Genomic DNA, 13,911 nt, shown 5'->3' with positions numbered 1-13,911 from the left:
TATTTACCATTCAGAGCAATATAACAGTAATCTGACAGTTTGGCCTCTAAGTTGTAAATATTTATCGTGCCCTGTTTGCCTGCCGGGGGCCTTTCAAAGTACCTGGCACTTAAAGGCATAGGACAGCATGTGCCTCTCTTCCCTTCACTCCCACAATGCAGATCCCTGCAACTGAAAAGCCCATTGTCAGATCCCATCACTTTCACATGGAATGGAGGAATTTCCTTAGCCATGTATAAGTTCACAGAACTTACACAGGGCCCTCCACTTGGCTCTGGCAGGTGAACGGTGCAGTGGGAGAGCATGGGCAAGATAAGTATCAGTAGCAGAGAAGATGGGATATAAAGAAACAACAACCAAAGAACTTGGGTGAAATGGGCAAAGGGAGAGGAAATTATGAAAATGTTTCACCCCTATGTTCCCTGCTGATATCACTGATTGCAATATCATGTTATGCCTTATGAAATAATACACAATGTACGCAATACACAGTCAATGTATCAGGGAAACCCAGAGAGCTCCCTCCCCAGTTATTCTTGCTGCGTTAAAGGGGTTGTAAAGGCAGAAGGCTGTTTATTTTAATGCATTAAGATAAAAATCCTTCTGTGTGCAGCAGCCCCCCTCACCCCCCCTAATACTTACCCGAGGTCCCGCTCTGTCTAGCGATGTCCATGAGTGTCTCAGCCTTCCGAGATTCTCCTTCCTGATTGGCCAAGACACAGCAGTGGCACTATTGGCTCAGAAGCCCGGTTTCTACCCTACACCACAGTGTAAGTATCCAGAAACTGACTTACTGTCCTTTCTGGTTGCACCTAGTTCATTTTCTGATACTCTCATACTTTGTTATTTACAGACATCCTATTGCATCCGCCCCTGAAGAAGTGTATTCACAGAAACGCGTAGGTCATCATGAATGCAGCTACTGTTGCTCTAATAGGATTCTACTTAGATCTACGCTTTTATGAATTTATACTTACCTCCTACATTGTGTTGTCATGTGCCTCCCAGTTTTGTATATGTATTCCCTTCATGAAATTCGTCATTTTAATTCATTGCTCAGATGTCATGCTGATTGTTGTATATACACGTATTTATGCAGGTTTTGTCTTGTGTGGATGCACGTGCAACCTTTTACATGTGATGTACATCTGCATGCCTTATGCAATAAAATTGACTTTTTTATCTCAACCCCAATCTGTCAACTGCCTCATTCAAAGTCCCAATGTCCTCCCCTTTTTTCTTTCAGTGCACTTATAGACCTTTTTCCTATTTTTTTTAAGGGCCAGTTTTAAAAATATAATTTTTAAAAAAAAATTTTTGTGACTGCCTAGAGGGGGGCGGCGCCCGTGCGCCCCCTATGGACGGGCCGCCACTGATTAATACACATCACAATAACAGGATGCAGATCAATAGAACAGGGAAAGAAGGGGAGGTAGAAAGGTTATAAAATAATCCTACAGTTAACCCCCTCCTACTCTGAATCTGCTGCGGACACTGATCAGCAACTAATGAATGAGACATCACATGGTACAGAGACTCCTGGATTGGCTCTGTACACAGTGTCTCTGAAGGGAGCCATCTGAACAGTTTGGTTCACAGATATTAACGGGTGCACTAGCCACCCAAAGACTATAGATGTTTTCTTACAATACAGCAGTAGTACGATGGTTAAAGAGATGTTTTTACCTTGCCCAATCAGAGCAAAGCGACAATCTTTGCAAAGGAATCTCTGACCCACTGATCCCTAGCCATCTCTTCACTGCTGCTTCTTCCTCTGTCACAGACAATAACAATAACTAGCTGGTGTGACAGTGCTTGAGTCTAGCAGTCAATCGCTGGGCCCTGAGCACTGTCATGTTTCAAAGGTTGTGACATCACTGCGCTCCCTTGGATCTGACATAGGGCATTTAAGTGTTGGCTACAATAGATAAAAAATTATCAGTGGGTCAGTGGGGGGAGCATTTTAAAGGACACTGGGCTCTATTCACAAAAGGAACTTGCATGCGATATTTAGGTGTCCGGACGCATTAAATATCACATGCGATCCTGTAACTGTCAATTTACTATACCGTTCTGGAGTATTTACTGCAAAAAGCTGAAAACACTTGGTAAATACCACATGAACAGGCGTTAAACTCAATTCAGAGAAAGAAATAAATAATTAAATGCATGCAGTAATTAAGTAAGTGGTCCAGGCATGCAATTTGTGTGGAATATGTACTGGTTGTCAAGAGGCGGATGGCCACCCGCTCCTTAACATCCAGGAAACAACATAGTTGTTAGAAGCAGGTGGCCACAGCGTCCTTAACAACCGGTCATCAGCTGTCAGCAGGGTTCCCCGCAGACAGCTGAAAGTAAAAAAAAAATAACAAACGACAATTAAAAAATGTGAAAAAAGCCCTTTGGGTCTGGTATGGATTTTGAAGGCAATGCAAGGCAAGGCTTTTCAAGCATGCAGCCCGGATGACCACATCCCTTAGTTATTTAAGAACTGTCTGGCAGCGGAGCTGGCAGATGACGTGAGCCTTCGGCACGAGCGGACCTTTTCTTTTTTCAGGTTGGCGGTGGCGGTGGGCGCTGTGATTGATGATGGACCTACACTGGGAGACATTTATTTTTTAAATAAAGGACTTGTCAAAAAATATCTAATGTCTTTTTGTACACTACACATTTTGAATGAGTAGTGGTACTATTTTGGTGGGAACCCCCGCACCATTTTTTAAAAAATTTTGGCATGGGGGTTCACTTCAAAATCCATACCATACCCAACAAGCCTGGTATAGATTGGGGGATTCCCACTCCATTTTATTTAACATTTTTTAATTGCCGGCAATTGTTTTTTTACTTTCAGCTGTCAGAGGGGAACACCACTGGCAGCTGATGACTCATCAGCTGTTAAGGATGCAGCGACCGCCCGCCTTTTAACAACCATGTTGTTTAGTGGTTAACCACTTCAGCCCCGGAAGAATTTACCCCCTTCCTGACCAGTGCGTTTTTTGCGATTCGGCGCTGCGTCGCTTTAACTGACAATTGCGCAGTCGTGCGACGTGGCTACCAAACAAAATTGACGTCCTTTTTTTCCCACAAATAGAGCTTTCTTTTGGTGGTATTTGATCACCTCTGCGTTTTTTATTTTTTGCACCATAAACAAAAAAATAGCGACAATTTTGAAAAAAGGCATTATTTTTTACTTTTTGCTATAATAAATATGCCCAAAAAATATTTAAAAAAACATTTTTTTCCTCAGTTTAGGCCGATGCGTATTCTTCTACATACATATTTTTGGTTAAAAAAAAATCGCAATAAGCGTTTATTGATTGTTTTGCGCAAAAGTTATAGCGTTTACAAAATAGGGGATAATTTTATGGCATTTTTATTATTAATTTTTTTTTTTTACTAGTAATGGCGGCGATCAGCGATTTTTATCATGACTACGACATTATGGCGGACACATCGGACATTTTTGACACATTTTTGGGACCACTGTCATTTATACAGCAATCAGTGCTATACAAATGCACTGATTCCTGATTCCCAATCACAGGGCGCAGAGATCAGTGACACTGTCACTAGACAGAACGGGGAGATGCTTGTTTACATTAGCATCTCCCCATTCATCCTCTCCGTGAGGCGATCGCGAGTATCCCCGCAGCGCTCGAGTCCGCGGGGCTCGCGACCTGACTCACGGAGCTCCCGGCCGGCACGGCGGCAAATACAAAGGGACGTATGTGTACGCCCATTTGCCCAGCTGTGCCATTCTGCCGACGTACATTGGCTGCGCCGGTCGGGAATTGGTTAAGAAAGCAGGCGGGTGGTTGCCCACTCTTTAACAATAACTTTTTACTAATGTTAATAAATACGCTGGATACTGCCAGGCGTTACATTACTGCATGTTTTCACTACTAAAACACTGCATGACTTAATACTCGGATGTGGTAAGATACCACTTTGTGAATGAAGCCCACTGTCCTTTTACTAAATTGGTAAGGTGGCAGTATCGCCTTAAAGTGTTTGTAAATGCACAAACACTTTAAGGAGATACTGGTAGCATAACCTGGAGAGAATACATGTACATTTGCTGCATATTGCAGCTAAATAGCGGTGGGAGGGGCAGGGAGGAGAGCCATTCTCACGCTGACAGCAGGGAGGGAGGGGGAGAGGGGATAGGCTCAAAGCAGAGCAGCGCGCTGACGGAGGCATGTAACCTGACCACAGTAATCATGGCTCAGCAGCCACGATTACCGTGGTCAGCACAGACAGGGGGACACAGGCACAGGCAGGATCAACCAGATACAGTATATTACAATATATTACAATATAGGAAGGGACAAATTACACAGCACAAGCACTGCGGTATAGATCATGGCTTAAAGGAACAGGATCTTTGTTTTTGTTTTTTAGGGTTACAATCACTTTAACTCCAAAAAAATAGCATTATCACCTAATGAAAAAGCTGCATAAATGGGGTTTTTAAAGGCACATAAAACTTTTTTTTCATTAATGATCAATTATTATTTTCAGATATGATAATAACACATTAAAGGCCTCTTATACCATGAAATAGGTGATCTAAAGCTTGATGCATGAGGCCCAATGTTGTATATATGTTGTATGTATTGTTGTGATACTAAAGTCTCGTTTTGTTTTTTTTTTCCAGGTTAAAAATAACAAACATGTCATACTTACCTGCTCTGTGAAGTGGTTTTGAGCAGAGCAGCTCAGATCCTCCAGTTTTTTGGGTTCCTCGCCAGTGCTCCTGCAGCTTGCGATGAGGGCACCTGAGCTAAGCCACTGGTCTGTGTGTCCATTCAGACATGGAGCCACAGCACGGCCCCACCCCCTCTCTCATCATTGGCTCACTGACTTTGATTGACAGCAGTGGTTGCCAATGGTGCCCTGCTGCTGTCTCAGCCAATGAGGAGGGAGAGTCCCAGACAGCTGAGACTCTTGTGCAACATCGCTGGATCGGGATGGGGATCAGGTAAGTATTGGGGGACTGAGGGGGGCTGCTGCACACAGAAGGATTTTAATCTTAATGCATAGAATGCATTAAGATAAAAAACGTTGTGCCTTTAGAACCACGTTAAAGCATGTGTTGTGATCTAATTACGTATTGAAATTACAGTTCGCAGTTAATGGTTTGTTTCATTAGACAAAATAACAATTCCAACTTGCCTAGAACAAAAAATAATCAGTACTTTCTGACTGTAGTTGCAAATAAATAAAATATGTGTGGCACAGATAAAATATTACCTCGCTGCGTAGTGTGTGAACAAATGCCTCGGAGGCCATGTTTTGTCCATGACTAACAGAGTAGGAGGAAAGTGTGTCATGCCATCTGACAAAATGTCGCGTATCAGTGTCAATGTGATAGTCCCAGACCTGCAGGAAAAATGAATACTGATTGTCAGCAACAAACGTTCGATTGGGATTAAATATTTATGCTCATGAGTAGTGATGACAGGTCCTGACACTTATTTGCAGGCACATCATTCCAGCATGATCACTCCTTGCCAAGAGATAACCAGTGCCAGACTACATTGTCTTTTTTAGAAGATGATGCTTGTCTACCAGAGAAGGCAGCTCTTGGCTGTTAACACTATCGCTGCCAATGTATCATTCCTTCTTGCTAACGTTAACACTATATAAGTGCATTGGTAATGTAGATGCAAACGCAATTACTAATTATAAAATTAACCACTTGCTTACAGGGCACTTAAACCCCCCTCCTATCCAGACCAATTTTCAGCTTTCAGCGCTGACGCACTTTGAATGACAATACCCAAATGAAATTTTTATCATTTTTTCACCACAAATAGAGCTTTTTTTTGGTGGTATTTGATCACCTCTGCAGTTTTTACTTTTTGTTAAAAAAAATGTAAAAAAAATGAATTTTTTTTTTTAATTTTATTTTTTTATATTTTGTTATAAAAAATTTAAAACAGGTAATTTTTCTCCTTCATTGATGTACGCTGATGAGGCGGCAGTGATGGGCACTGATAGGCGGCAGTGATGGGCACTGATCAGTTACACTGATAGGCAGCACTAATAGGTGGCACTGATTGGCACTACTGGTGGGCATTGATAGGTGGCACTTGTGGGCATTGATAGGTGGCACTTGTGGGCACTGTTAGGTGGCACTGTGGGCATTGTTAGGTGGCACTGTTAGGTGGCACTGTGGGCACTGTTAGGTGCCTCTTCCACTTCGGGACCGATGTCCCTCACATCTGAGCCGGTGATCGGCTTTTTTTTCTACTCACGCTGTCAGCGTGAGTAGAAAAAAAAAAAACGATTACCGATCTTTTGTTTACATCATGTGATCAGCTGTCATTGGCTGACAGCTGATCACATGGTAAGGGGACGGGCCTGGCCCCTTCCTTAGATCGGTGATCACCCGAGTCTCAGTGACTCGGTGATCACGGTGCGCGCCGAGCTCGTGCAGAGGGGAGGCCGTCATATAACGGCCTCCCAGGGATTCAGGTCCGCACTGTGGCTGTCATTGGTTAAACACGTGGTTAAACACGTTAGGCAAGTTCAAAAGTCATTTTCCTTGTCAAAAGATTTTATTGAATATATAACAATCAGCAAAACTTATATGTTGAATAATCACATATGAACAGAGTCTAATTTTGCTATTACATAGGAAAATTAAAAGTAAGTAGAGAAAATAAATAAATAAATAAATAAATAAACAAGAGAAAACAAATCATATGTAAAGATTACATTGTACATATAAGGGAATTAGTGTGGGGAGTCTGAAGACGGTATGTTATTGCTGAATTAATAAGCTAATCTAAAGCTAAAGATTTAAGATATACAATGAGAGCAATTCATTACATTATAAAAATAACATTTAACTTAAATAGTACGATGTTCACAGGCAATAGAAAAGAAAAAAAAAAAGGGGGGGGGTAGGGGACAGAAAAGAAGAGAGTAGGGATAAACAGGAATATAGAGGAAGAGAGAGAAGAGGGGGAGAAGGAGTTCACCAGATTGGTCCGAGAGCCATATGGAGATGAGTAAAGACTAAGGCCCCTTTCACACGGGACGGATCCGTGTTGATCCGCCCCGTGTTTATCCGCTGCTCAGCGGGGATCGCTCCGCTTTCCCCAGCTGAGCTGGCAGATGACAGGGCGGGACCCGCACACTGTGCAGGGACCGCCCTGTCAGATCTCCGCTCTCCCCTATGGGGGATCGGAGGAACACGGACCGTCTGTCCGTGTTCTTCCGATCCGCTCTGCAGACGGATAGAAAAATAGGATTTTCTTCCGTCCGCAGAATCGGATGAGAGCGGAGCCGGACAACATCGGGTGTCAGCGGATGTACATCCGCTGACACCCGCTATCCCATAGGGATGCATGTATGTCCGTATTTCATCCGAAAACGGATGGATGAAATACGGACATACGGTCCGCATGTGTGAAAGGGGCCTAAGATCAGTCAATTTTAACCACTACCATGGCAATAGGACTTTTTCATCCATAGATGATGCAGTGAAAAATTTAATCCATGGGTTCCATATTTTCTCAAATTTTGGTATAAGATTATTTTCTATAGCAGCCATTTTAGAGTGAATCATGAAATTATTCATTCTATTTTTAGTCTCAACCACTCCTAGTGAAGGGGATTTCCAGGCTTTCGCAATTGTTTGTCTAGCGGCTGTCAGTAGCTGGATCAACAGCTTGAATTGTATATGTGTTAGGTATACCGGTTTTAAGTTGAGCAAAGCCATGGTGGTATCAGGGTGAATTTTAAATTTGAACATTTCAGAGGCTATGCCAAAATTTTTTTTCCAAAAGATCTGGGCTACCAGGCAGGTCCACCAGACATGCAAATGTGTGCCCAGGTCTGGGCAGCCACGAAAGCAAAGAGCTGAGTAAGTTGGAACATATTTTGCAATTCTAGAAGGTACTAAGTACCAACGAGTCAGAACTTTGTAATTTGTTTCCATTGCTAAAATATTATCAGAAGATGTTTTAGTGGCCTGCCAGATACTTGACCATTCCATATCCTCAAGAGTTCGTCCTAGGTCCTCCTCCCATTTCTGAACATAGGATGGTTTATCTAAATTAATATTAGTCAGTAAATGAGAGTAGATAGAAGAAATTTGTTTCTTGGCATGTGGATCTTTTAGACAAGTGGATTCAAATTTAGTAAATTGGTGTAAAGGAGTGTTTGTATTTGTGAAAGGTGTGAAAAAATTTTTGATCTGAAGGTATCGGAATGTTTCTGATTGAGGTAATCCAACTGTTTCACGTAATTCTGGAAATGGGATAATGTTGGAAGGTGTGACGAATTTATGTAGTCTCGATATTTCCATAGAGTCCCATATTTTAAACGATTTAGGGAAAACCCATGCTGGGTAAAAGGCCGGGTTTTTGAGGAAGGAGAGGAGGGGGTTATGAGGAGACTGAAACTGATATTTAATTTTAAGCTTGTCCCAAAGGGTTATACTGTGCTTTGTGATGGGGTTGCGTAAACCTTGACGATCCTTGGGATTAAGCCACAATAAATTTGAGACCGATAGAGGGTCACATTCAGCCGCTTCTATCATTACCCACAGGGGTGTGTCATGAGTTGTGTGATACTTAATTAAGCTTGCCATATGTGCAGCTTGATAGTATGCTGCAAAGTTGGGGAAGCCCAGGCCACCAGAAGATTTGGGGAGGTATAAAGTATGTATAGGAATTCGTGGTTTTGTGGAACCCCATACAAATTTTTTCGTTCAATTTTGAATTATTCGTAAAAAATAAGCCGGAATTGGAATCGGGAGAACTCTAAACAGATATAATAATTTAGGTAAGATCGACATTTTAATAGTATTAATCCTTCCAAACCAAGATAGTGGAAGGAAAGACCATTGTTTCATCAAATTTGTTATGTGTTTTAGGATGGGTGGATAGTTAGCTGAGAAGAGATCAGAGATGGATGCTGTTAAATGTATGCCCAGATATGGGATTGTTTTCTCTGCCCAAGTGAAAGGGAGTGCTGACCTCACTATTTCTTTGTCTCTATCAGACAGGGATATATTCAGGGCTAGACATTTTTTGGGATTAATTATCAGTACCGAAATATTGGCAAATGTATTAAGAATAGGTAATAAATTGGGCCTGATATCTGAGGAGAAGATAAAAATAGTAAAATATCGTCTGCAAACATGCAGAGTTTGTGATTGTAACCTCCTAATTCTATACCCGTTATTGTTGGATTTAGTCTAATAAATTGGGCAAGAGGTTCTATGCGAAGGGCGAATAAAAGGGGGGATAAAGGGCATCTCTGACGCGTGCCTTTTTCAATTTTAAATGGGTCTGATTTATAGCCTGCATATTTTATGTATGCTTGAGGACTATTATAAAGTGCGGCTATCCATTTGATAAAGTGAGGTCCAAAACCCCATTTCTGTAAAGTATGATAAAGATAGGTCCAAAACACTGAATCAAAGGCTTTCCTAATATCCAATGAGAGGAAACATGAGGGGATACGTCGGGTCTTAGCAATGTGTGCCAATAGAACTGCTCTCCGTACATTGTCTCCTGCTTGACGATTAGGCATAAAACCTACGTGATCTCTATGGATAAGGTTACCTATAATTTTATTAAGTCGAGTTGCCAGGATTTTTGCTAATATTTTTGTATCTAAATTTAAGAGAGATATGGGGCGATAATTATTATAAGATGTGTGATCGGTATTAGGTTTGGGTATCATACAGATAATTGCCATAAGCGACTCTTGTCTAAATGATTTACCTTTTAGTATTGTATTATAAGCTTTGGTAAGTAGTGGGGATAAGATTTCTGCAAATGTGCGGTAATATAAAGCTGAAAAGCCATCCGGGCCAGGTCTTCAAAAGTCATTTTCAATCCTTTTAAATCTGCAACTTTCATTAAAATAATACCTGGTGATCTTGCCATAAGGATTCTTTTTCAGGCTCTCCCTACTGTAAGACTGGATGGACACTGATGCAAATTCGATGCGGTTTCCCAGCATCCAATTCGCATAACAGGAAACTGTGACTGGCTCTCAACGGAGCCGATTCACACATCTCTGTAGTTGCTGCAGAGCAAATTGAACAGGAGTCCTGTGCATCTTTGGCTCTGTTTCAGGTTTGAATCCAGCAAAAATTCGGACCTGATTCGTCCCTGAAACAGAGAACGAGGACGCACCAGACCCCTGCTGTGAGCCGCATCCGCACACAGTGTGAACCCAGCCTAAGAGTTGTTGGGTAACAATGCACTATCCCTGTCTACCAGCTGTGTTCCCACATTGTTACTCTCTCACACAGACTCCTAAAGAAGACTACAAGTGGCAGTTTCAACACACGATATGCAGACATGGTCCACCTGTGTCACCCTCACAAATCCTGCACTGAGAAATGCCACACAGCTATCACTGGAGTAAAATCAAGTATTTTTTTTATGGCAATTGTTAATGATACACACTGCTTTAGCAATCAAATGTCATTCCTTTAGGACCCAATCACACCACTGGGCTGCAGTATTACACGTTACATGCATCATTGTGCTGCAGTACACCGCTTTAAAGGCACTGCATATACTTTGAAGAAAATATTGTGTCCTTTCCATCACTGTCTAAACATCACAGAATAAACAGTATATAGCCAGTTTAAAGATTTAGCTTTGTCTGTATAGCATCACAGAGGATCAAATAAATAATAGTTGTATCCAGCAGACATATAGGGGTTGATTTACGAAAGGCAACTAGACTGTGTACTTTGCAGCTGCACTCATTTTCACCACAGCTTCGTGAATGTGGTGAAGTTCTTCAGATTTTCATCATCCAATCATGTGCAAGCTGAAATGTAGACATGTGCAATTCTTTTCGGTCCGAATACAAATTCGGCCAAATTTTTGGTTATTCGGAGATTCGGATGTATCCGAATCTCCAAATGAAATAGTAAAACGTTGAAGTACATTAAAATTTGTTTTGTTTATTCGTTTTCAAACAAATTCCAACTTTTCAGAACAATTAGAATTCAGATTGGTCGAAAAATGATTGACCGATTCAAATTCTGCATGAAGAAATAGCTGGTTCTTAAGCAGCGGACCGGGAACCCGGCCACCCGCGTCCTCAACAGCCCATGAGTCATTATCTGTCAGCGGGTTTCCCCACTGACAGATGAATATAAAAGATAAAGAATGACGGCAACTGCCTGGCAATAGAAAAATGTTTTTAAAAATGGCGTAGGGTCGTCCCCCCCAGTCCATACCAGGCCCTTTGGGCCTGATTTGGACTGGGAGGGGGGACCCCATGCCATTTTTTAAACATTTTTCTATTGCCGGGCAATACGAAAACAAATTTTTCAAAACTAACTTTAACGAAAATGAAACTATTTCCAAAACTAAACAAATTCCATAACGATACGAAATTGCTAACATAACTAATCTATCCGAAACTAAACTAAACAAATGTTTCCGTTCTGTGCGTCTACTGCTGTTTTTTTTTTATCTTTCTTGCACATGACTGGGTATTTTTCACAAAGTGAAGCTTTACCACATTCACTAAACTTTGGGCAAATGAGCGCCAGTGCACTTGCAAAGTGCACAGTTTATAAACCTTTGGTAAATCAACCCCATACTATGCAGGATTTTATGATCTGTAGGGACACCTATTGGGAACTAAGCTAGCTGTATTCAGAGAACAGAAAATAACAGAGTTCATAATTTAAACTATAAAAGAATACACACAGGAAGAGGTAGAGCAAGGTCACGAAACGCATGCAACATTTTCAGTCATGTTGCTTATGAACCTTATCTACTGAGCACTTGGAGTTGATTTACTAAAAGCAAATAGACTCAACACTTTTGCAATTGCACTCTCATTAAAATGTTACTAAACCCAGGACCCTGCATTCACTGTATCTGATCTCCCACAGTACACAGAACATGGAAATACAATTATTTTACTAAATATAAACTGCTAAGTACCTTTTATCATCAGCAGTATGTAGCAGTCTTATGACTTCTATGAGTGCCTGGTTAAAGCTTGCAGGAGTTGTTTTCCTTCTACTCTGACTGTCCTATGAGGCTGACCCTCTGTCTGGACAGTGCTGATTGGCCCTGTGCTGATCACATGCACCCTTCCAAGAAAAAAAGAACTCTCTAGCAATACACACTAAACTGAACGTGTGCAGTCTCCCCAAGGCTCTGTTCTATCAGAAGATGGATCGGGGACCATGGAAAAAGGGGAGGATCAGAGAAGACAGGATCATACAGACTTTTTATACAATGTGGAGGAATAACCCCTTAGGTTCCACAGTGAGTATAACAAGCATGCTTTACTGCATATACAGACTGATTTTACTGTAGTGGGTTTAGTAAAACTTTAACTTTCCCCAGAGCTTAGTGATTGGGGTGAAGCTTCACAAGTAAAGAATAGTCAATTAGGTGAATGGTAAATTAGAAAAACATAATTTTGCACATGATTAAATGATGGAATTCACCAGAACTTCACCACATTTACTACGTTCTGGGGGAAATGAGTGCAACTGCACAGTGCACAGTCTATTTGCCTTTTAGTAAATCCACCTTGTTGGTTCCTAAGCTTCCCTCCTTTTGTCTATTGCAATACATAATACACATATACATACAAATATATATAACACAATACAAAGCTAGCTCATCTAATCAAATTCATACAAGTAAAACTGTGGCTGAAGTAATTTGAATTTATTTTTAATCTTTTATCACACTTGGCAAATAAATTAACAGTGAAAGCAATAATCGTTTTACACTGTAAACATCCTACATTGTATTACACATATTAAAAAAAAAAAAAAAAAACATTACCTCTCCTTCTGCTGGAAAGGTGGTGTGGTTTCTATATGTGTGCCTCCACCAGTTACTGAACATAGTTCTTTTATTGGAGTCCAGCCATCCTCCAAAAGACCATATGCATGCAAATATGAAATATTTCTTTATATCCTCACCCAGCATGTCAGGGACATGTAGCAACAAAGCCTTTAAAAGGAAAAAGGAATAGATTAGAAGGGTGATCAAGGTTTTTCCCAAAAATCAAGAAAGATATCATACAGATATGAAGCTTGAAGCAACTTTTCTAAAATAAAATCTGCAGATTGACTTTATTAACCACTTCAGCCCCAGAAGGATTTACCCACTTCCTGACCAGGCCATGTTTTGCGATACGGCACTGCGTCGATTTAACTGACAGTTACGCGGTCGTGCTACGCTGTGCCCAAACAAAGTTGATGTCCTTTTTTCCCACAAATAGAGCTTTCTTTTTGATGGTATTTTATCACCTCTGTGTTTTTTATTTGTTGCGCCATAAACAAAAAAAGAGCGACCATTTTGAAAAAATAAATAAATAAATTTTACTTTCTGTTATAAAACATTTCCAAAAAAAAAATGTATTCATCAGTTTAGGCCGATATGTATTCTGCTACATATTTTTGGTAAGAAAAATCCCAATAAGCGTATATTGATTGGTTTGCGCAAAAGTTATCATGTCTACAAAATAGGGGATAGATTTATGGCATGTTTTATTTTTTATTTTTTTTTTACTAGTAATGGTGGCGATTAGTGATTTTTAGCGGGTTTGTGACATTGTGGCGGACAGATCAGACACCTAACTGACATTTTTGACACTTTTTTGGGAACCAGTGACATTATTACATTAACCAGTGCAAAAAATATGCATTGATATTGTACTAATGTCACTGGAAGGGAAGGGGTTAACATCAGGGGCGATCAAGGGGTTAAATGTGTTTAAATGCGGGGAAAGATCACGGGTGGCCGGCGGACATCAAATCTGCCGGACCCGCTGATTGGCTCCCCCGCTGGTCACAAAGGCCGGTTCCCGAGCCGACGTACATCTAAGGCGATTTACCGGATCGTGCCACCTTGCCGCAGTATAATGACGACGGCTGGTTGGCAA

At 41.0% G+C, this 13,911-nt stretch overlaps 1 protein-coding gene across 1 annotated transcript in view; it reads right to left on the bottom strand.

Annotated features, from left to right (window-relative positions):
• The window catches only part of LOC141128042 (uncharacterized), a 728,240-nt gene that overhangs the window by 409,647 nt on the left and 304,682 nt on the right, over nt 1-13,911 (bottom strand). Inside the window, 2 exon segments of the mRNA XM_073615085.1 lie at nt 5,254-5,382; nt 12,807-12,977. Coding sequence (XP_073471186.1) covers nt 5,254-5,382; nt 12,807-12,977 — 300 coding nt within the window.

Source organism: Aquarana catesbeiana, linkage group LG02, assembly GCF_042186555.1.
Source record: "Aquarana catesbeiana isolate 2022-GZ linkage group LG02, ASM4218655v1, whole genome shotgun sequence".
Classification (NCBI taxonomy): domain Eukaryota; kingdom Metazoa; phylum Chordata; class Amphibia; order Anura; family Ranidae; genus Aquarana; species Aquarana catesbeiana.
The sequence above is the reverse complement of the archived record's forward strand: the minus strand, read 5'-3'. Positions and strand labels throughout refer to the sequence as shown.